Source organism: Myotis lucifugus, unplaced genomic scaffold, assembly GCF_000147115.1.
Source record: "Myotis lucifugus unplaced genomic scaffold, Myoluc2.0 scaffold_23, whole genome shotgun sequence".
NCBI lineage: Eukaryota > Metazoa > Chordata > Mammalia > Chiroptera > Vespertilionidae > Myotis > Myotis lucifugus.
In genome coordinates, this window is record NW_005871071.1 from 2,726,119 (window position 1) to 2,749,696 (window position 23,578).

The following is a 23,578-nucleotide window of genomic DNA, read 5'->3' on the forward strand; positions in this document are numbered from 1 at the left end:
GGGTTAGCACTGGGAGCGAGGTTATGCGCGGGGCGCCCGCTGTCAACTCGCGCCCCTTCCTCCTCGCGCCATTGTCCGCGCTCCGGCTGCGTCCTCGCCTCTGCAGCCCGCCCGGCCCCCGCGCCGCCCGCCCGCCTGCCCGCCGCGGCCGCACGTGGCTTTATTTATATTGTTTCCTCAGTGGCGGACTCACCACGCAGGGGGCGCCGGGGTTCCGCGAGGCTATCCGGCTTTGCAGTGGGGACTCCCCCACGTTTTTGGGGGGGTTGGTGGAGGGGGAGAGAAAAGGTACACTCAGCGCCCAGGTCGGCACCTCTAGAGCCCCCACTTTCCAGCATCCGGCTGGATGGAGCGAGGGGGAGACGGGAGGGGTGGAATTGGAAAAAGAAGAGGGTTCCAAGTAGCGTGGCGGATTTGTGTCCCCGAGGGGATAAAGGGACCCGAACCCGAGAGGGGAGACGTCTAAATAGGAGTTACTGCTCGCAGCCAGGTATTTTGGGGCAGGGCCTGAGGACACTGAAGAACCCTCCAAACTCCAGGTTAGCCGTGCGCCAACTTTGGATGAACTAATTTTTCTTTTGTGTCTGTGTCGGTTATCCTCAAAAGAGATAAAAAGTGTAAAGTGGATGCGGTGGTTGGGGGTGGGAGAAGTGTTCAGGCGAATGGGTGGTTTTATTTATCTGCAGGTTACAAACCGCGGACTTACTTTTTTTTTTCCTTTTTCTTTTTTTCTGGAGGAGTTAGTTTTCTGTTAGCATGAGAAAAGGATCAAAGTGAGATCTGACTCGCAAACACAATGGGCGCCTTCCGGAGTGGCCCTCCAGCGCGCGGGGCAGTTAGGGTCGCTTGCTGCGCCCTGGGCGCACATTAGCAGTTGTCAGCCTGGGTGTGGGAGCGTGACCAGGGTGGGAGGTTCCCGAGCGCCGGCCCCGCTCAGAGACAGAGACCAATCCCGGAGATTTGTACTCAGGGGTTCAAAACTATCAGGAGGAAGATGAAACGTTTCCTCCGAACCCCTAACGTTCTGCTGGGGCGGGGGGTGGGGGGCCCAGTCATTATGCAAGACTTTTAGCCTTTGCACTGAATGCAAGAGGTGACAAGGTATTAGGTGGTCCTAGGATCCTGGAGGGGAGAGAGGGCAATCTGTATACCTAGGATAAAACCTTCCTCTGCTCTGATAAAAAGCGTGCTGGTTGATTAAGCAATCTCTTATCCCTATTAGACAGTAAGGACCAATTAGTCACGCATTTTTTCCCAACAGTTGGCAGTTCCAAAAAAAAAAAAAAATGGAATAAAAGTTTCCTAATCCGATCACCCACTGAGTACAAGCAGCAAGAGTTACCAACTTTTCAAAGTCAACTTGTCTGTCCTTTAAATATCTACCTGACTCTGGAGACATTAAGTAAATGGGTCTCTTTCCAGGAGAGGAGACAGAGGCCTTGCTGTGAAAGGGCAGATGTAAAAATGCAAACTTGTAATTTGTCACAAAAGATAAACGCTCTTCTCAAAGGGGTAGGTGCCAGGGCTCCAAAAACACTTCAAGGGGCAAGGAAATAAACTTGCTTGTTCACAGAGTTGGAGTTTTGCTAATGATTTCTTGTAAAATTAGACTTTTACGACTTACTCTGTTCAAGATCTTTTTGACAAGCTTGTAAAAGTAGCAAACAGCTTGTGCTCAGGAGTTCTGATGATTTTGAAACTCTAGCAAGAAACTTGAGAACAGAATTCTTCCAAGGCATAGACGTTATGGAAATCTTCCCCATGTTTTTAGTGTAGATGTTGTAAAAGGTGATATTTCTGATTGGTTGAAAAGGCTTGCTGAAACTTAGATGGTTTATTAAGATGCTTGGGAGTTAACTAATATGGTTTGTTAAACTTTGTCTTAGTACACCCTGAATATGTGTTCTACAATTGTGTGTTAAGAAATGATGTTATACCTATAATTCTGGACATACTTTTCCCCCTTTTCATTATAGGAATGTGGTGCTTTAGCGAACTGTTTTTTGTAAACGAACCACAGGATGTAACTGTCACAAGAAAGGACCCAGTCATGTTAGATTGCCAGGCTCATGGAGAAATTCCTATTAAGGTCACATGGTTGAAAAATGGAGCAAAAGTGTCTGAAAATAAACGGATCCAGGTTCTGTCTAACGGCTCTTTATACATCAGTGAGGTGGAAGGCAAGCGAGGAGAGCAGTCGGATGAAGGATTTTATCAGTGCTTGGCAATGAACAAATATGGAGCCATTCTTAGTCAAAAAGCTCATCTGACCTTATCAAGTAAGTGTTTAAGTTCTTGATTGTTTTACATTTTTTTATTGCTATATTCTGATTATTTTTTCAACTCATTTATATGCTAATCCTAAAGTCATACAAACATTAGGAATTTTCCTGGAGCTATTAGTTGATGCCAACAAAAGGCATGCAGAAAAATCTGAGGGAGGAAAATGTAAATTCAACTGGAGTGATTGAGTTCAAAAGTTAAACTAGGTTTAGAACACCAAAACCTGTAGAGGTGGCTTTATGTAAATTTTAAGTGTTTCTCGGTGAGGAGAGAGTAAAAGTTTGGCTAACACAACAGTTCTAAAAATCGAATCTTTTGTAAAAGAATAATTGAATTTTAAAAATTACCAGCAAATCTTTCTGCTTTGTAAATCTGGAGTGCTAAATCTTTCTTATAGCTCAACCTTCCATTGCTCTGACCACTTTAAGATCACCCATGTTGCTTTTAATTGTAAGCGAGGGCATTGGTCAGTAACGCTCAAGCCTTTGAAGTATTCCTAGTCTTTTCCTGCTGAGAGAGAAAGAGATTAAGGCCATTTCCATATTATGCCTAATGGACTTAAACCAGATCTGCTCACCTTTTCCCAGTTGTCATAAAGTTTGCTGTCTAATGATTTCCTTTGTATTAACAGCCCCATCAGATCAGCCATCTGTCCAGGGGATCCATTGCTGGGAGGTTGACCTGATGACTGTTGGGTGGGTGTAAAGATAGGTCCAAGATAGGGTACTCCTTGTTCCCACTGAGGCTTTCCACCTCTTCAGGTGATCACACACTACAGCACAGCACTCAGCATTATAATAGACAATTTAAATCTTAAAAAAAACAACCACACAACTGTATCTTTTAAAAAGTTGTACAGGCATCCTACTTAACATGCTTTTGTTGATCCACAAAAAATAGATTCTGCACTATATTTTCAAACTGATCACTTAAAAGATGAACGATAGGAACAGGGAGCTCTTGACATGAAGGCATAATCTTTAGGAAATAGTTTCTTCAAAGACTACACAGTTGAAATTTAGGGAGCTATTGGCAGGGGTTTCCTAGGTGATCTTATTGTAACTGTCTATGGCCATATTAATGTCAGATTCATTTAGCAGTTTATTTTATTTATACAATAATTGTAGGAAATAACTTGCAAGCAAAGATATTTTTATATTGAAATATGCCAGAAAAGTAGAGAAGTTTCCAATTCTAGTCCTCTCCCCCCAAGAATAGCATAAACCTGAGAGAATTTCTGATAAACTTTCTTTTTTTGCTGTAATCATTGGCCAGTAATTATTTTTGTTGTTGCTGAGTAATGGTTTTTCTGTGCAGTACTGTTCTCAGGAGAGTATGCTTTTTCTATTATGTTCTCTTCATTTAACGTTTGTCTAATGTAGAATTGTTTTTAGAGAGCTGTAATTTTTCTTTTTTACTGGTTTTGAGAAATCTTGTGTTTTCAAACCCAGAAACTGTAACTGATATTACCTTGCCGGAGAGAAGAAGGACAAGATGGATAGGTGGAGGGGGGTGGGTGGGCCTTGAGAAGATGAGGCATTTGTCATGACCACAAATTATTTCCAGGACCTCCTTGGAAGCCTGACGGGTACCCAGAAATACTATGGACGCACACAGAGCTTTCAGATTTCATAGTCTGAACAGTGTAATAAATGTTAGTAACAGCAAAACACATGTTAGTATTGGCTTTTTTTAGTATCTTTATAAAAATTTATACTAAATATTTAATTACCTGTGAGTCATTTTGAAGGTTCCTGTGAAGTAGTTTTCATATTGTAAATGCCAAAAACTTTCCAATGGAACTATTGAGAACATTGCTTTGCTATTAAATATCAACCTTAGTCAGTTCTAAGGACCCCTCTTTTCATATGCGTACATTTTATTTAACTCTGAGGAGGTATTTTGCTAAGAAATTGCATTTAGCATTTATAGATTTAAAATAAGAAATGCATAGTGGGTTTAGATTTTTCTTTAGAAATATGAGGTTTCTTAGAGATTCCAAACTCACCAAATAGTTCTGATATCTAAGAAGCCAAGCCCAATGATGTAGGCTCAAATGACTTTGTCCTGTGTTCAGGGTAAAGCTATAATACATATTAAACAGGAAGAAAATAGGCATTAAGTGGACATTCTGGATTTGTGTGTGTGTGTGTTTTAACCTAGTTCTCTCCTAGTTATTGATAGCAGCAGGGTGCAAGTATGTTCTTTTTATTTTCTGGTCAAAGATTTTGTCAGCAAGCATTGCTTCAGAGGTGTAATAATACAGCACCTGGAAATCTAAAACTTTAATCGGGGCAAGTTTTAGATTTTTAACACACAAGCAATCGAGTCTTGGTTTCTGAACTTAGGAACTAGAAGCTGAAAGTTGCACTCTAGGCAAGAATTCCATTATTCATGTGTAAATTAGGAATTCACAGGGTTAAAAGGTTAGAAACTGGCCAGGATGAGGTTTACCCTTGTGATAAAGAGCAGATGACCCTCATTCATTGGCCAAAGCTTTCATGTAGCTCTTCTGCAAAGTTAGCTATTGCCACGAATTGTTCCTGAGGAATGCAGAAATTCAAATGCGAGCAGGCCTTTCCTTAAGTGTCACTGTGGAGCCTTATCTCCCAAGCACATCAGAGCCTGCTTCAGGGACATGGTTCCTCCCCAAAGGCCTGGAGGCTTTGCTTTCCTGTTGTTCATCCAAGCACAAAAGAATCTGTCTCATTTAGTTTATCTAAGGCATCCCATTTTTAAAGGAAAGTATAGGGTTAAAGTAATATTTAGTTGTTGTTGTTTTAAAGGAAGGTAATCCTTTTTTATTGATAGCCGGTTTAGCTGTTTTACATGTTCATGTAATTGGAATAGAAAGGGGAGTGAGGTGGGGAGACCCTTTTTTCTGGTTGTATACAATAGTAAGAACACAAGATTAAACTGTTTCCTATAAATTTCCATATTTTAAACTTTTGGCAAATCAAAATTTCACTTCCATGGGTGCGAAGTCTTCACGAGCTTCTAATGTTTTAGAAGTAAGAAATTATGTATGGACATCCTGATGCTTCTTGAATTCTCAATGCTGAAGTAAGATAAATTTCATAAGAAAGCATTAGTGTGGTAAAACGGTCTCATATTTCAACACGTTTAAATTAAGATAAGAGACATTTGAGAGAAGTAAAGGAGGAGGCGGGTTGTGTTCTGTGATGTGTAAAAGACTGGCTGTAAGCTAGTGATTGAACAGGAAGCTAGTTGTTTATTTCCTTTCCATAAAAGGTGGAAATTGAAGTTTTAGGGTAGAGGGAAAGAGAACATAAAGCTGGCTTATATTTTGTAGGTTTTTCAGGACTGTTCACTTGGATGGAAAATAATTTTTTAAGTGAGCATTTATTTATAGCTGGAAGACCATAGGAATTTTAACCTGATGATGGATTTTTTTTTCTTCAAAAAGTTGGGATTAGTTTTGGCATTCCTAAAGTTGTTGTTGTTTTTGTTTTGTTTTGTTTTGTTTTGTTTTTTTTTGGGGGGGGTCCATTTCTATAACTTTAAAAGGATGTTGATTGTTTTCCATGAATAAAACGTTTGTCATTCAGTTTAAATTGAGATTAAACTTGAATTTTATTTTTTTGAATGAGATTAATGGAAAACTGTGAGTGTGGTTTCTATCTTAAAGAGTAATATATAAATTATAGCCCAAAGTTAATCTTGAAATGTGAAGTTAAAATATATTAAAAACATTTATTAAAGATTCATATTAAAAAGAAAGAGGGTGGGTAGTATATTGAAAGGAGAAAGATAAAAGCTATAAGACTGTTAGTCAAAATTTTGAATTTTATTAATGATCTTGGAGCCAAGATTTTGCTACATTGTCACTTTTTTATTGAGATTTGTACATGCTGCAAGGGACAGAGTGTTACCTGTGTGCATGTTCACCTCAAATCATGCCTTAATTCAAGAGTGCTAACACAAAAGTAAAAAGTCATTTGATTTTGGAAAAATAAGACAGAACTAAGGTATTTAGAGACATCAATTTAGCAATACTGTAGGTAAGGTTCAGCTTTCTGGGATCCAAGAAAAATTATCTTGAAAGAGAGGGGGTATGGTTCAAAAGTACATGTTTAACTTAAAAACTGACCATCTTAAAACTGCCTAAGCTAACTCAGGGAAGTAAAAGCACTTATGGTTCTGCAGTCTTATTTACAATGACACTTGGTTCTTAGAGTCTGTCTACTTAAAAGGTTTATCAGGTACCTGATAATCGCTGGGTAATGGAACCAGTTTTTCCCACTTTGCAGTTGATTAGTGAGGATCATTTCTCATCTTCAGAAATGTGTAACACTATCTCACTGTTTATTACAGTTGTTGGAAATTTTATTTTTTAACAAAGCAAAATCCACTGAGGGGTGGAGTTATAACTATATGTGTGTGTGTGTGTGTGTGTGTGTGTGTGTGTGTGTGATGAGTGTATATATATATCTTTGTTATATATATATCTTTTATATATATATATACACATATACATACACACACATATATATATATATATATATATATATATATACACACACATATATATATTTGTTTATTTTGTTTCTGTCCAGCTTTTTAATGGAATTTTGAAAGGGCATTTGGTATGTCCCTCTTTTTGTCAACTATCTCTGATGATTCTAGAGCAGTTGTTTGCCCAGGGATATGATATCATTGCTCCTGAGTTTAACAGCTGGGCCTATTGATCAAGTCCAGAGCAATTTAAAAGAATAGCAAAAAACAAATCTTTTAACCAGGGTTTTAGGTTGAAGGAGTTTTTCAATTAATAAATAAATGCATTTGAAGTTACTTTTTTGAAATCCCTCACTAATATTCTTGACTACAAATTTGAGAGATGATATTTATCCATCATAAGCATAGTCACTCAGGATTGATTACTTTCAGCTTTTAAACTGGAAATTACTATTTAATTTTTAAAATTGATTTTAGAGAGAGGGGGAAGGTAGAGTGAGAGTGAGAGAGAGAGAGAAACATCAATTTGTTGATCCACTTATTTATGCATTCATTGGTTGATTCTTTTTTTAAAATATATTTTATTGATTTTTTACAGAGAGGAAGGGAGAGGGATAGAGAGTTAGAAACATCGATGAGAGAAACATCGATCAGCTGCCTCCTGCACACTCCCCACAGGGTATGTGCCCACAACCAAGGTACATGCCCTTGACCGGAATCGAACCTGGGACCCTTGAGTCCTCAGGCTGATGCTTTATCCACTGAGCCAAACCGGTTAGGACCATTGGTTGATTCTTATATGTGCCATGACCTGAGATTGAACCCACAACCTTGGCATATGGGGAGGATAGTCTAAACAAATGAACTACCTGGCCAGGGCCTGACAATTAGCATTTATATGAAAAATAATCAATAGTGTTGAGTGAGTCAGTTTGTTGAGGGTCATACTTGAAGCCGCTATGATTTTTTTTAAGAGAAATCCTAAAAATTGTACCCCAGGTTAAGCTTTCATTGTCAGCACTATTTTAATACTTCTGGGAGTTTGTAGTGTCCAGACTTTTTATAGAAGCATTTTTTAAGGTTATTTAAATCTTGATAATTAAGAGAGGAAGAAGACACAGTTGTAATCATTGCAGCAATATTGGCAGTAGCTCTCACATGGTATTCTGCACAAAATAAGCTCACAGTCAAGAGTTAACAATGGTGACGTGCAAAAACAGTAAAAATGTACCAAATTACCTTCAGTGGCTGTAATTCTGAAGCCAAGTGAATTGCTGTAGGGATATGTATTGCAGAGGAATAAGGCATCATCCTCACAGAGGCTTCTGACACTAATCTGAAATACTTTCCTGACTTTTATATTCCCTGTTTCTTTTCTTTAACCTCTGATTCTCCGAAACTGCTTTTGATGAGCTTTAAAAGTCAAATTCTATAGACTGAGCAGAAGGCATGAATTAAAAGTGTTTGTTTTCTCAGTTTCTGGAGGGTTTGCCCTTTTCTTGGGTTTATATATCTATATTTTATAAGCTGCTTTTATAATGGCTCGATTAATGGACTGTTGGAGAATGCAATCATTGTTCAGGGTTCTGGTTTCAAACTTGTATCCTCACTGGGTTTAGTTCTTTGGAAAGGAAATTTTTAAAAAAATTTCACTTTGTGAAACTACAGTAATTCCTGTTTAGAACACTATGAGGGTTTTTTAGAAAATGATTCTGCTTTATATAGACTACTTTCTCTAAATCAATTTTATTCTTTTGGAATATTCCTCCAAAATAGCCTTTTTATTGTTTTGTAATATTTTTAGTACTGCTAAGAATGGATTTTCTACTCCACCAACACTTATCCCTCCCCCAAATAATAATAAAATAAAGTAACATAAAGAAAGAAAAAATATTTCCTGTGGATTACATTTTCTGAGTTTCTCAACCTTGGTGCAGATGACATGTGGGGATAGTAATTCTTCATTGTGGAGACTGTTGGGTGCAGTGTAGCAGCATCCCTAGCCTCGACATACCAGGTGCCTCATCTCAGTTTTGACAACCAAAAAAAAAAGTGTTTTGGAGGCAAAAATCAGCCCTGGTTGAGAACCACTGATGTTTCTGAAAATAATAGAGAACTTATTTCCAAGTCATACGGTAGTCATTAGTCATTTTAACAGTTTCTGTCTTTTCTTGATATTTTACTTGGTATTAACACTGCTAAATGTATTTATTAGAGAAGCATTTACTATTTTTAAGTATTGCCAAGGAAGCTAGATTTTTTAAAAATGTGTTTGGGTCTTTGTCTGAGTTGGAGTGATATTGTCTCTTTACCCTTTTTTCATACTCATGGTACATTGAAAATTATTAAGAGTTCACCCTTCTGTAGTTCCATTCATTTTGATTTCAGTATTTTAGCTCTTTTGGGGGGGATATCTAGTCTAAGAGTAAATGCAAATTTCATTTAACCCTGATTATGCAGCACCTTTTATTTTCTTGATGTGATGGACACCATAGTTGAAAAGATATGAGAAATCTCCATGTGTGGTAAATGTTAAAGAACATCTATTGTGATGCTCTGCATGGAGAGAAGTAAAACTGTATGTGATTAACAGCCCAGAGAATAACATTTGCTGTGTGGTAGGTGGTTTGTTGGGTGAATGATTAACAGAAATCTTTTCAGCTAATTCAATGGCACCATAGACTTATTTTGGGCAGAAGCAATTTAGCTTCCTGCAGATAATGTTGTAAAGATAGTGGCATCTTGAGAGGGCATCCAGGGGTGACTAAAGGGAAAATAATTAGACACTGAAGTATATTAATTAGCATATAGAAAGTTGCAGGGACATTTTTGACTGGTTATTATTGAAATATTGTCTTAGATTACTTATTAGTAGCGGGCAGGGATTTCATAGTCTTCCATCTTTCCCAAGATATCACTCTTTGTATGTGCTTCTGTTTTGGTTAGTTACTTATGCCAGGAAAAGTTATGAATGTTGCTACCTGTAATTGACCACCTGTAGAGGCCAGTAATCACTGGTGGCCCAACTGGCAAGTTGAGATGGATGAAAGAGGAAGCGGAATCTTTGACTAAGTGGCTCTAATGCTGAGCAAGGCTAGCTGAACGAACATATGGTATCCTGTGTTCTACTCCAAAAAACCCCCAAACATTTAGAGTAGAGCAAATCATCGGTTAGTTCAAAATAAGAGGAGAATGCACATTTTTTCTTATAATTAGGAAAATAGTATCTATGTCAAAATAGAATTTTAATGTTCTTGAGTTCTTGTAGTCATTTCATAAAGACATTATGAAATTGATAACTGCCAATATTTGGTAAATCTTCTTAGTGCTGCTGTATTTTTTTTATTGAGTTGTTGGGAGCTGCTGTGGAAAAGCAAAAAGAATAACAAAAAGGAGAGCCAAGCGTTAATTTCTTCTCCATTGCTGGTGACTTACATGACTTTAGACTAGGGGTGGGGAACGTCCAGCCCATGGGCCGTATAAGGCCTGAGAAATCATTTAATCTGGCCATGCAAGGCATTAGGGGTGAGTTGATTAAATGTTTGACCAAATATAGCAGGCTAATTTTTAAGTTAATACTTTTGTATGGCCCATGAATAATGTTATATAAATACCTAAATAGCCCTTAGCAGAAAAAAGCCAGCTTTAGCCTAATCATTTAGTTATCCTGATCCTTGTCCTATCTGTAAAAATGGGTAGCTGGCCCTAGCCAGTTTGGCTCAGTGGATAGAGTGTCAACCTGTGGACCAAAGGGTCTTGGGTTCGATTGCACGGTTGCAGGCTCCTCCCTGGCCCAGGCCCTGGCCGGGGAGCATGCAGGAGGCAATCAATGTGTTTCTCTCACATCGATGTTTTTCTTGTCTTTCCCTCTCTCTTCCACTCTCCCTAAAAATCAATGGAAAACTATCCTCTGGTGAGGATTAACAAAACAAACAAACAAACATACATACAAACAAGCAAACAAAAAATGGGTAGCTGGAAAAATTGGGGGATGGATGTTGAACAACATAGTGTCATTGTAGTTTTAAGTAAATGGCCAATAAATGATGCTTTTATTATTTTTATAAGACTTATGTCCAATCACATCGCAAGAGAACCATTTAAGTCATTGAGAAAAAAAATTTTAAAGCTTGGCCGTTATTTAACTTGGTACTTTTAAGAATTCATACTTTAGTCGTGAACCTTAGGGGGATCTGCTTTTGGAGAGTGGGAGATCTTAAATCTATGTGATCATTTGAACCAGTACTATTTTTAAGAGCCTAGAAAAATAAGTTACTTTGTCTGAGACTGGGCAATTCGGGATAGTTGTGCTGCTTTGAAGGTTGTCATCGTGTCTGAGGGTATAACTTTACAAATAGATGTCTGGCTCTGCTAATAATTAATTGTGTATCCTGATGTTTATAAACCCGGTGTTTTAAAAAAAAAATAGTGCTGATTTCATGTTAAGAGTTTTGCTAAACTCTCCTGAGGATGTGTTTTAACGGAAGTAGATTATGCAGGCTCTACACCACTGCCACCAGTTCTTATTAAGAAAGATAAGATTTAATCCCCTCTCCCCCAGCTTTCAAGCTGAATTAGCTAGAGTCCCTCTGATTGGATTTACAGTAACTTCAACTAAAACATTGACCTCAGTATAGACATATAATAGGAAAAAAATGCTTTGATGTTGGTATTGCCATTTTGGTATTTCTTTTTAACGGAGATTGAGCTACAGCTTTTCTTACAGTTAAATGTGTTTACTACTATCTTAATAAAAAGAATTTACTTTTTATATGTTCAAGAAAGCCATTATATGTTTATGCTCTGACAGTAATACTTTTTAAAAATTGATTTGAGAGAGAAGGGAGAGAGAAGGAGGCAGGGAGGGAAATAGAGGTGTGGGGGGGAGAGATTTATTGTTTCACTTACTTATGCATTTGTTGGTTGATTTTTGTATGTGCCCTGACCTGAGACCGAACCTACAACCTTGGCTTATCGGGATGACACTCTAACCAACTGAGCTACCCGGCCAGGGCTGACAGTAACTTTTAACATAGTGTTACGTGAGGGACGAACTTCAGTAAAACAATATTACCGAAAGTTTTACCAAAGGCATTTTTAAACTTATCCCGGTGGTGAAATATGATTTCTTCAAAGCCTGCAAGTATCTTTATCTGGATGATTTACATTTTTAGAAATCTGTGATGATTAATACATGAAAGAAAGTATATAGACAGAAGAAACTTTGTGAAATTTCGCTTTTGTGAAGTTTGTCAAGTTTAATTTTCAGTTCACCAGGTGTCAATTAGGAAGCTCTGCTATTCAGGGAGAGAATTTTACTGTTTAGCAGGTGGTACAATCAGAAATCATAACGGGACACACAGCTGGTCAATAGAGAAGTGACCATTTTCTTACCATATTGGAATGGAGTACCATTCTTTATTAGGACAGAAAGAAGCTGACAGTCAGAAGTTTTATTCTGTTAAACATCTTTCAGAAAGGGGTGCCATTTTAAAAATTGAAATAAAAGAGAAACAAAGAAAATACATTATTATTTTCCATTGATTTTTAAATTTTTAAATACTTGTTAAGATGCTAGTATTGAACATTTTGAAGAGAAAAGCTTGAGTTTCCCTATAAGTTAACCTATAGTCAGCAGAGAGTCCTTGTTCCCTATTTGACCTGCAGTGTTATTCTGCCTTCCTTTAACATGAGTAAAGATCACAATGTGCAGTTTTAGAGATTTCTGTTTTGCAAATGAGGAATATGAAGCTGGAAGGAGATAACTGCCTTGCTGAAGGGCACAGCTACTAGATCTGGGGTCAGAGCTCAGGTTTGCTGTTCCTAGTCATGAATTGGCAATGCTCAAATAAAGACTTTCTGGTGTGTATTGTGTGGAAATGTATCTTTCTATCCTACATAATGAATGGCTAATATGCAAATCAACTGAACGGCAGAACTACCAGTCACTATGACTCACACTGACCAGGGGTCAGATGCTTAACGCAGGAGCTGCCCCCTAGTGGTCAGCGTGCTCCCACAGGGGGAGAGCTGCTCAGCCAGAAGCCCTGAGCCTGGCTCATGGCTGGCGAGCGCAGGGGTGGTGGAGGGAGCAGGCCTAAGCCATCAGTCGGACATCCCCCAAGGGCTCCCAGACTTTGAAACTCCTGACCTCAGGCCAGGCTGAGGGACCGCTCCCCCTCCCCCAAGTGCATGGTTTTCATGCACCAGGCCTCTAGTATTCAAATATATCCCATCAAATCCAGAATATAGAAGAGAGAAGGGTAATAAAACTGACATTAAAGACACTTCTTAATATTTATTTCAAAAATATGACTTTAGCCCTGGCCGGTGTGGCTAAGTTGGTTGGAATATTGACCTGTACACCAAAAAGTGGTGGATTCAATTCCTGGTAAGGGCACATGCCTAGGTTATGGGTTCAATCCCCAGTCAGGGCATATACAGGAGGCTGCTGATTGATGTTTATCTCATATTGATGTTTCTTTCTCTCTCTCCTTCCTGTCTCTCTAAAAAAATAAAGCATGTCCTTGGTGTGGATTAAATATATATATATCCTATCTAATAAAGAGGTAATATGCAAATTGACCATCACTCCAACACACAAGATGGCTGCCCCCATGTGGACACAAGATGGCCTGCAGGGGAGAGCAGTTAGGGACGACCAGGCTGGCAAGGGAGAGCAGTTGGGGGTGACCAGGCCAGCAGGGAAGGACAGTTGTGGCGACCAGGCTGCAGGGGAGGACAGTTAGGGGCGACCAGGCCTGCAGGGGTGGGCAGAAGGACATCCCTTGAGGGATCCCAGATTGGAGAGGGTGCAGACTGGGCTGAAGGACACCCCGCCCCCCCGCCCCATGCATGAATTTCGTGCACCAGGCCTCTAGTGTGTGTGTGTGTGTGTGTGTGTGTGTGTGTGTGTATGACTTTATCATTGTGCAACTTACCTTTTACTACTTGTATAGGGCTTTGTTGTTGATGATGTAGTAAATAGGTGATTTTGAAATAAAATTGCTAATGTGTTTCAATTTTTATTGTCCTTAACACCTTGAGGAACTAATTTTCTTGCCTATAGCCTCAATGTAGGGAGAGAGAGCTCCAGCCCTTTTAGAGGCTCAGCATTTGCTGATATATCTGTCCAGATGGAAGTTGGCTATAGAGCAGTGATTTTCAGTGTCTTGTTAAATAGAGCCTGCAATGGAATGAGGATACCCCACATGTCCCAGTTCTCCCCTCTCCTATTCCTTGGAACCAATCATTTAATTTCTGTCTCTGTAGATTTGCATGTTATAAACATCATCATGCAAATGAAATCATACAATATGTGGACTTTTATGCATTACTTCTTTAACTTAGCATAATATTTTCAAGGTTCATCCATATTGTAGTATGTATCAGAACTTTGTTCTTTTTTATGGCTGAATAAGATTCCGTTGTATGATATATCACATTTTATTTATCTAGTCATCTGTTGATGGACACTTGGATTGTTTCCATCTTTTGGCAATTGTGAATAATTCTGCAATGAACATTGGCATACAAATACTATTATAGGTGGAAATCCAATTGTCCCAGCACTGTTTGTTGAGGGGGCTATTCATTCCTCATTGAATGGACTTGGCACTCTTGTCAAAATCAGTGGGCCATAGATATATAGGGGTTTGTTTCTGTACTCTATTGTATTCCATTGATATATATGTCTACCTTTATGCCAGTACCACACTGTTTTGATTATTCTAGGTTTCTAGTATTTTTCTTTTGGTGGGGTGACATTGCTTAATAAGATTATACAGGCTTCAAGTGTAGATTTCTATGATAACATGATCTGTATATTGCATTGTGTGCCCACCACCCAAAGTAAAATCATCTTTTGTTACCATATATTTGGTCCCCTTTACTACACCCCAACCTCTGGTAACTACCTGTGTCTATGAGTTTCAGTTTTATATCCCACATATGAGTAAAATCATATGGTTCTTAGCTCTTTCTGACTGACTTATTTCGCTTAGCATATTATTCTCAAGGTCCAACCATGTTGTCGTCGCAAATGACAGTATTTCATCTTTTCTTATGGCTGAGCAGTATTTCATAGTATTTATGTACCACATTTTCTTTATCCAATCATCCATCAAAGGATATTTTGGTTGTTTCCATGTCTTGACCACTGTGAATAGTGCTGCAATGAACATAGGGCTACATATATCTTTGCAAATAAATGTTTTCAAGTTTTTCTAGCAGATACCCATATGGTAAGTAACGTCTTAAATTTTTGAGGAACTGCCATACTGTTTTCCATAGTGGCTGTAGCAATTTACATTCCTACCAGCAGTGAATGAGAGTTTCTTTTTCTTCACAACCTCTCCAACACTTGTTATTACTTATCTTGTTAGTAATAACCATTCTAATAGGTGTGAGGTGGTATCTCATTGTTGTTTTGACTTGTATTTCCCTAGTAACTAGTAAAGTTGAACATCTTTTCATATATCTGTTGGCCATTTATATGTCATCTTGGGAGAAGAGTCTGTTCAGGTCCTCTGCCCATTTCTTAATTGGATTGTTTGATGTTGAGTTGTGTGAGTTCTTCATATATTTTGGATATTAACCCCTTATTGGAGCTGTTGTTTGCAAATATCATCTCCCATTCAGTTGGTTGCCTTTTTGTTTTGTGGGTGGTTTCTTTTGCCGTGCAGAAGCTTTTTAGTTTGATACAGTCCCATTTATTTACTTTTGCCTTTACTTTTTTGCCTTTGAGGTCAAATTCATAAAATATTCTCTAAAACCAAGTTCCACAGGTCTAGTACCTGTGTTTTCTTCTGTATAATTTATTGTTTCACATCTTACATTTAGGTCTTTGATCCAGGTTGAAGTTTGTACATGAGGACTAACTGCAGTCTAGTTTCACTCTTTTGCATGTGGCTTTCCAATTTTCTCAGCACCGTTTATTGAAGCGGCTTTCTTTTCTCCATCGTGTGGTTTTTGCTCCTTTGTTAGAAATTATTTGCCCATATAAATGTGGTTTTATTTCTGGGCTCTTAATTCTATATTCTATTCCATTGGTCTTTGTGTCTGTTTTTCTGCCAATACCATGCTGTTTTGATTATCATTCCTCTGTAGTATACTTTGAAGTCAAATAGTGTGATACCTCTGGCTTTGTGCCCCCCGCCCCGGATTGCTTTGGCTATTTTGGGGTCTTTTGTGGTTCTGCACAAATCTGATGATTTTCTTGTTCTATTTCTTTAAAAAATGACATTGGCATTTTGATGGGGATTGCATTAAATATTTATATTGCTTTGGGTAATATGGACATTTTAACTGTGTTGATTCTTCTAATCCATGAACACAGAATATCTTTCAGTTTCATTGTGTCTTTTTCAGTCTCTTTTATAGTGTTATTAATAATATTAGGTCTCCCAACCCACAAAGTGTATCTTTTTACTATTTAGGTTTTTATTTTCTTTCAACAATGTTTCAGAGTTTTCAATGTACAAATTTTTCACTGTTTGGGTGAAATTTATTCCTAGGTATTTTATTCTTTTAGATACTACTAGAGGTCTGGTGCATGAAATTCGTGCATGGGGGTGGGGTGGGGGTTCCCTCAGCCTGACCTGCACCCTCTCCAATCCGAGAGCCCTCAGGGGATGTCCTACTGACAGCTTAGGCCTGCTCCCCATGGTTCTCTGCTGTCTGTGGGGCCTGCTTGGCCACTCCCAGGTCACTGAGGCTACGGCCAAGCAGGGCCTGCTCTCAGCAGTTGCCCCACGGCACTGGAGGACTCCAGTGGGGCTGAGAGGACTGGACGCCGCCATCTTTGTGTTGGAGTGACAGTTAGTTTGCATATTACTCTTTTATTAGATAGGATTGTAAATGGAATAGTTTGCTGATGTTTTGTATAAAGACAACAACTTTATGCATGTTGATCTTTTATCCTGAAATGCTTCTGAATTCATTTATAAGCTAAGCTATAGTAGCTTTCTTGTAGAGTCTTTGGAATTTTCTGTATATAAAATCATGTTACTGGTGAATGGATAGTTTTGGTTCTTTTCTTCCAATTTGGATGTCATTTATATCTTTTTCCTACCTAATTGCTCTGGCTAGAATTTCCAGTACCATGTTGAATACCTTGCACTTTCTGTTCTTAAAGCAGAAATATGGCTATTATCATTGCAAGGATGGCAACATCTGATGGGAAAGTGCTTATGTGCGGTACATACAGGGTAATAACACGGTTTACCTCAAGCAGTTTTGCAGAACTTGTCAGAAGTCTTACAACCTTTACCAAGTGGAGAATATTACCTGTTAAGTAAATAAGTATTTGCATTTTGTGTGTTTGGGTAGTGGTAGAGAGTGTTAGTGTAGTTTTTTGAGATATTTCCTAAAAAAGTCTAGGTTTCCAGGTTTTCATTGCCTTTTGTAGGACTTGTGGAAATAATACTCAACTGGGAAATAGGGCTCCATTGAAAGTTTCCTTGAGCCCTTGGAAATCTTGGTCATGTTAACCTCTTTCAAGACTGTTGCCTCACTTGCAATATGGAGGAATGTTTGCTTCACCTGCTACTCAGAGTCTAATGTACTGGTAAGAGAAAGAAAACGGAAAAATAGAATACTTTCCCACAAAATATTACAGGGGAAAAGCTTTCTGTCTTTTACTATCAAGTATGATGTTAACTGTGGGTTTTCCTAAATACCCCTTATTATGTTGAAGAAGTTCCTCTGTTTCTAGTTTTCTGAGTGTTTTATCATGAAAAGGTGTTGGATTTTTTTAACCTGTCTTTTCTGTATCAATTGAGATGATCATATAGGGTTTTCCTTTGTTATGTTAATGCTGTGTATCACATTGATTTGTTTTCTTCAGATGAAGCATCTTTGCATTCTTAGGATAAATCCTATTTGAGCAGGATAATCCTTTTGATATGATGTTGGATTCAATTTGCTAGTAGTTGTTTAGATTTTGTATCTGTATTTATAAGGATACTAGAGGCCTGGTGCACAAAATTTGTGCACGGTGGGGGAACGGGGGCCCATCAGCCCAGTCTGCACCCTCTCCAATCTGGGACCCCTAGGGGGATGTATGGCTGTCAGTTTCCCTCTCGCAATCCGGGACCACTGGCTCCAAACCGCTCGCCTGCCTGCCTAATCGCCCCAACCCCTCTGCCTGCTTGCCTGATTGCCCCTAACTGCCCCCCCCCTGCTGATCTGATCGCCCCTAATTGCCCTCCCCTGCCGGCCTGATCACCCCTAACCGCCTCTGCCTCAGCCCCTGCCACCCTGGCTTTGTCCAGAAAGAAGGCAGGATGACCGAAATATGTCTGGTTGACCCAATCTAATTAGCATATTACCCTTTTATTAGTATAGATTGGTCTGTAACTTTCTGTTTTTGTGATGTCTATCTGGCTTTGGTATTAAAATTACTTAGGAAGTGTTCCCTTTTCTTCTATTTTTTTGAGGAAGAGTTTGAGAAGGATTGATGTTGATTCCAATCTAAATGTTTCGTAGAACTCACCAATGAAACCATCTGGTTCTTTACTTTCTTTGTAAGGAGGTTTTTGAATACTGATTCAATCTCATTATGATTTTCAGTTTCTTCTTGAATATTAGATAATTTGTGTGGTTTTAAAATTTGTTCATTTTATTTGGTTATCTAATTTGTTGGTGTACAGTTGTTCATAATCTCTTATAATCTTTTTTTTTATTTCTGTGAGATTGGTGGTAATGCCCCCAGTTTCATTCTTTTTTTAGTTATTTGTGTATTCTCTCTTTTTTCCCCTTTGTCAGTCTAGCTAAAGATTTGTCAATTTTGTTTATCTTTTCAAAGAACTAATTTTTTTGTTTTGTTGATTCCCTCTATTGTTTTTTCTATCCTCTAATTCATTTACCTCCACTCTAATTTTTATTTTCTTCCTTTTTCTAGCATTGGGTTTAGTTTTTACTTTTTCTAATTCCTCGAGGTGCAGTTTATGTTATTGATTTGTGGTCTTTTTTTTTTTAATGTAGAAATTTACAGCTACAGATCTTCTAAGCACTGCTTCCACCGAAACTCTAAGTTTTGATATGTTGTATTTTCATGTTTGTTTGTCTCAAAGTATTTTCTGTGTGTGATTTCTTTCTTGACCGATTGGTTAAGAGTGTGTTGTTTAATTTCCACATAGGTGTGAGTTTTCTAGTTTTCCTTCTGTGCTTTTACTTCTAGCTTTATTCCTTTGTGATTGGAGAAAATTCTTTGTATGAATTTAATCTTTAAAATTGTATTGAGACTTGTTTTGTGGCCTAACATATGATCTATCCTGGAGAATATTTCATGTATATTTGAAGAGAATGTGTATTTTATCTTGTTGAGTAGAGTGTCTTCTGTGTATATCCTTTAGATATTTCTTTTTGGTTACCACAGAGATTACACTTAACATTCTAAATTTATAACAGTCTAGTTTGAATTGACGCCAAATTAACTTCAATAATATGTAAAACTCTGCTTCTATGCAGCTCAGTTCTCTTTTTATGTTCCTGTGATATGTTAGATCTTGTGTTCCCAGTAATATAGATTTATAATTATTTTACACATATATATTTTAATTTATGTAGGAAATAAAAAGTGGATGTACAAACCAAATATACAGTTATGCTGAATTTAATATTTGCCTGTTTAATTATAGTTACTAGAGATCTTTATTTCTTCATATGTCTTTGAGTTGCTGTTCAGTGTTCTTTCATTTCAACCCAAAGGGCTCCCTTTAATATTTCTTGTAGGGCAGGTCTAGTAGCAGTGAGCTGCTTTCACTTTTGTTTATCTGGGAATGTTGTACTTTCTGTCTCATTTCTGAAGGACAGTTTCACTGGATATAGAATTCTTGGTTTATAGTATTTTATGTCACTTTAAATATGTCATACCACTGTCTTCTGGTCTCCATGGTCTCTGATGAGAAATCAGCTGTTAATCTTATTGAGGAATAAGTATCCCACAAGTCTTTTCTCTCTTCCTGTTTTCAAGATTCTCTCTTTGCCTTTGTCTTGCTAATAATTTGATTATAAATCTATTTTTTGTGTGAATCTCTTTTATTTTACTGAACTTTTTGGGTATGTAGATTCATTTCTTTTATCAAATTTGGAAAGTTTTTAGCCATTATTCAAATATTCTTGGTACCCCATTCTCTCACTATACTCCTTCTGGAACTACCATAATGCATATGTTGATCTGCTCATTGGTGTCCCTTAAACTCTGTTTGCCCATACCCATGTAAATCATTATATTTTCCCCTTATGGCTTTTATTTTCGACTTTTCTTTTGTGTTTTTAAACATTTTAAATCCTTATCTCACAGTGTCCTTCAACTGTACTGTTATCTCAAACTTTTGATATCTGGTGCTTTTCCCTTATAGTATGAGCCTCATCTTCAGTAAGGCTTATTAATACATCCTACATAATGGAAGTGTTTACTTCTGTTTGGTGCCCCAAGGTTTCATTGGTCGTGGACAAATTTGGGGTTAATCCTTGGCTGCTCTGCATTAGTTTTATAAATTCAGACTCTACACAAGTGTGTGATATAGGCCATGATGTTTGTCATGAGAGAGATTTCTTCTCTTTCAGAATAAAGCCTCCTGTTGCTAGTTTTGCTGGCAGGTGAGTGTTTCTACTGACCTTTTCTCCAAGTGCTTCCAGGATCCCAGATCCAGGTCTCAGTTAACTATGCTGTGATGAAACAAATCACTTCCTCTTTGAAGAAGCCTCTAGTTCCTATAGTCAGCTCTGGGCCATCACGGCATCAGGCCAAAGTTTACTGCTCTGATCTTGTCCTTAACATTTTGTTAGTGGTGGTGATGTTGTTTTTAATATGTTCAGTGCAACATTCTATGTATCTTTAGTGAGAGAAAGTATCTGTGTTTACCCAGCCTACCATTTTGCAGGATCTAAAATAAAGATGGAGTCTGGAAGAATCATGTCCTACCTCAGAAACTACATGCCTGATCATTGAGGACTTAGTTCTTAACTTTCTAATTTCACTTCTCTGTATAATTCTGGCCCTCTTTATTTTAATCCTAGCATCCCTCCCAAATACATTTTTGTCTTTCCTCATTGTCTTAGCCCCGTGCTAGTTAATGGAGTTTTTCAGTGACCTTGACTGATATTCCTTTCTGCCAGAGCACTCATTGTAGACACTGAAATACTTACTGGCTGATTGAGAATTCTGTATTTAGACATATTTCTGATTTGGCACAGTTATTCATTTCTCCAAAAAAATATTTATTGAAAGCCTTTTCTGCTAGGTCCTGAGAATGCCACAATTAATAAAAAACAACATCAACCCAAAAAACAGTCCCTGACCTCAATGATAACGTTAGTGGGGATAAGGGAAAGGGAGAAGTTTGGGATGATATCAATTTTTCTTGTTTGGGTGACTTGGTCAACGTTGGTGCCACCAACTAAAATGGAGAACACAGGATGAGGAGCTAATATAAGGAACAAGGTTGTGAGTTTGGCTTGAGAAATGTTCATTTAAGGCAGTGGTTCTCAACCTGTGGGACGCGACCCCTTTGGCAGTCAAACGACCCTTTCACAGGGGTCGCCTAAGACCATCCTGCATATCAGATATTTACATGACGATTCATAACAGTAGCAACATTACAGTTATGAAGTAGCAACGAAAATAATTTTATGGTTGGGTCACAACATGAGGAACTGTATTTAAAGGGCCAGAAGATTGAGAACCACTGATTTAAGGTGTCTGTGAGATGTCCAGGTGGAGCGGTCTAGCAGGTGGTCCAAGAGACCAGTTAGGAGTCAGGGAAGGCATGACCAAAAGGTACCGAGTTGAGTATCACCAGGACTGACTTAGTTGGAGTTAATGTAAATCTTGCTTTTGAGCAGATGAGTGTACAGTGCAAGAAGCATGGACAGCCAACAGAGACAAAACAATTGCCAGAAAAGTGGGTAGAAAACTAGTAAAGGACAGAAATCACAGAAGCCAAGAGAGAAATTTCAAAGAGTTTATGAAACAACCTCAGATGCAACAAAGGATTTCAGTAAGACAAGACTTGAAAAATACGCTTTGGGCCAGGAAATTTATAGATCATTAAAGTCTTAGCGCAGTTTCAGCAGAGTGAAAACAAGCACAGCTTTTGGGGGCACTGAATTTTGCCTAAACTTAGCAGTGGGATAATTTCTCATTATTATGAGAAATAGTGTCTGACATTATTGTTTTCAAATTAAAATAATGCTATACTGTAATACCATGTTATATTTTCCTGAAACTTATCAATGTCATGGATACAATAAGAAAATTTAGTTATTTAACTAGTATAAATGGTTAAATTGCTATTGTATTTTAACTTAAATAACTGTTAAACATATACAGTTCAGCCTAGGGGAACATACTCTTTAAAAATAACAATCCACCCGGAGGTGTGGCTCAGTGGTTGAGCATTGACCTATGAACCAGGAGGTCACGGTTCAGTTCCCAGTCAGGGCACAAGCATATGTTCCTGGTAGGGAGCATGCAGGAGGCAGCCAATCAATGATTCTCTCTCATCATTGATGTTTCTACCTCTCTCTCCCTTTCTCTCTCTTTCCCTCCCTCCCTCTCTGAAATCAATAAAAATATTAAATAAATAACAATAAGTGAGTATGAAACCATTAAAAGGCATTCATCATTTGTTTATTAAAGTTCTCTATGCTGTCCATTAAATTGATGTTCCCTCAAAATATACATTTCTAAAATATTAGCCTATTAGGTCTTCAACCTGAGAAGGAAATACTGATTTTTAAACAAACTTCCCATTCTTAATTTTATCTTCTAATATCAACTTTGCAGATAATATTGATGGTATAATAAATGCAACCAATTCTCATTAATCTGTAAATATTTGAAATATTTTAGTAAAATTAAGACAAGGAAAATAATCCCCAACCCTTATTTTTGGTATTATAGCTTTTCTTAGCAATTCAATTTTTCAGTTTTAATAAGCAACTCAACTAAGATAGTGGTTTAAAAGTGTATTTATTTTGCACAGCTGGCGTGTCTCAGTGGTTGAGCGTCGACTTATGAATCAGGAGGTCACGGTTTGATTCCCAGTCAGGGCATATGCCTGGATTGTGGGCTCGATCTCCAGTGTGGGGTGTGCAAGAGACAGCCAATCAATGATTCTCTCTCATCATTGAGGTTTCTGCCTCTCTCTCCCTCTCCCTTCCTTTCTGAAATTAGTAATTTGAGTTTAAGAGGCCCAGCCTTATAAACTTGGTATATCTATAATAATAAAAGCATAATATGCAAATTGACTGAATAACCGAACAGCAGAATGACTGTCCAGACCTGGATGACCACGCTGTGACACCCACTGGCACCAGCCAGCCAAGGCGGGTGCGATTCAATTGGTCAGGGGCCTGGACATCACCCCATGATCGCCTTGCAGAGGGAGGCCCAGGCCACCGGCTGGCAGGGCAATCGATCGATCAGGGGGCTCCACAATCACCCCAAAGAGGGAGGTCCAGGCCATCGACTGGCAGGCTGTAGCCGGTGGGCAGGGCCTGCCTCTTTGGGGCGATCGATCACAGGACTCCTGGACTGTGAGAGGGCACAGGCCGGGCTGAGGGACTCCCTCTCCTCTCCCCTCCCCCCCCCGCCCCCAGTGCATGAATTTCGTGCACCAGGCCTCTAGTCCATAAAATTTAAGAAGGTAATATACATTAAAAATGTACATGATTTTTTATGAAGTGTTTTTCTTTTAAGAAAAAGGTTTGTGTTAACTTTAAAATGCTGGACATATTTCATATATGAGAGTGAAAAGTACAATGATTTAAAAAATATACAAAACAAGAAAACAAAACTTTCATCTTTTAT

General features: G+C 38.3%; 1 protein-coding gene across 1 annotated transcript in view; it reads left to right on the forward strand.

Annotated features, from left to right (window-relative positions):
* Positions 1 to 1,978: 1,978 nt before the first annotated feature.
* The window catches only part of PRTG (protogenin), a 118,704-nt gene continuing 97,104 nt past the window's right edge, over positions 1,979 to 23,578 (forward strand). Inside the window, exon 1 of the mRNA XM_023751592.1 lies at positions 1,979 to 2,279. Within this exon, the coding sequence (XP_023607360.1) occupies positions 1,979 to 2,279 (301 nt within the window). The remainder of the gene's footprint in view (positions 2,280 to 23,578) is intronic.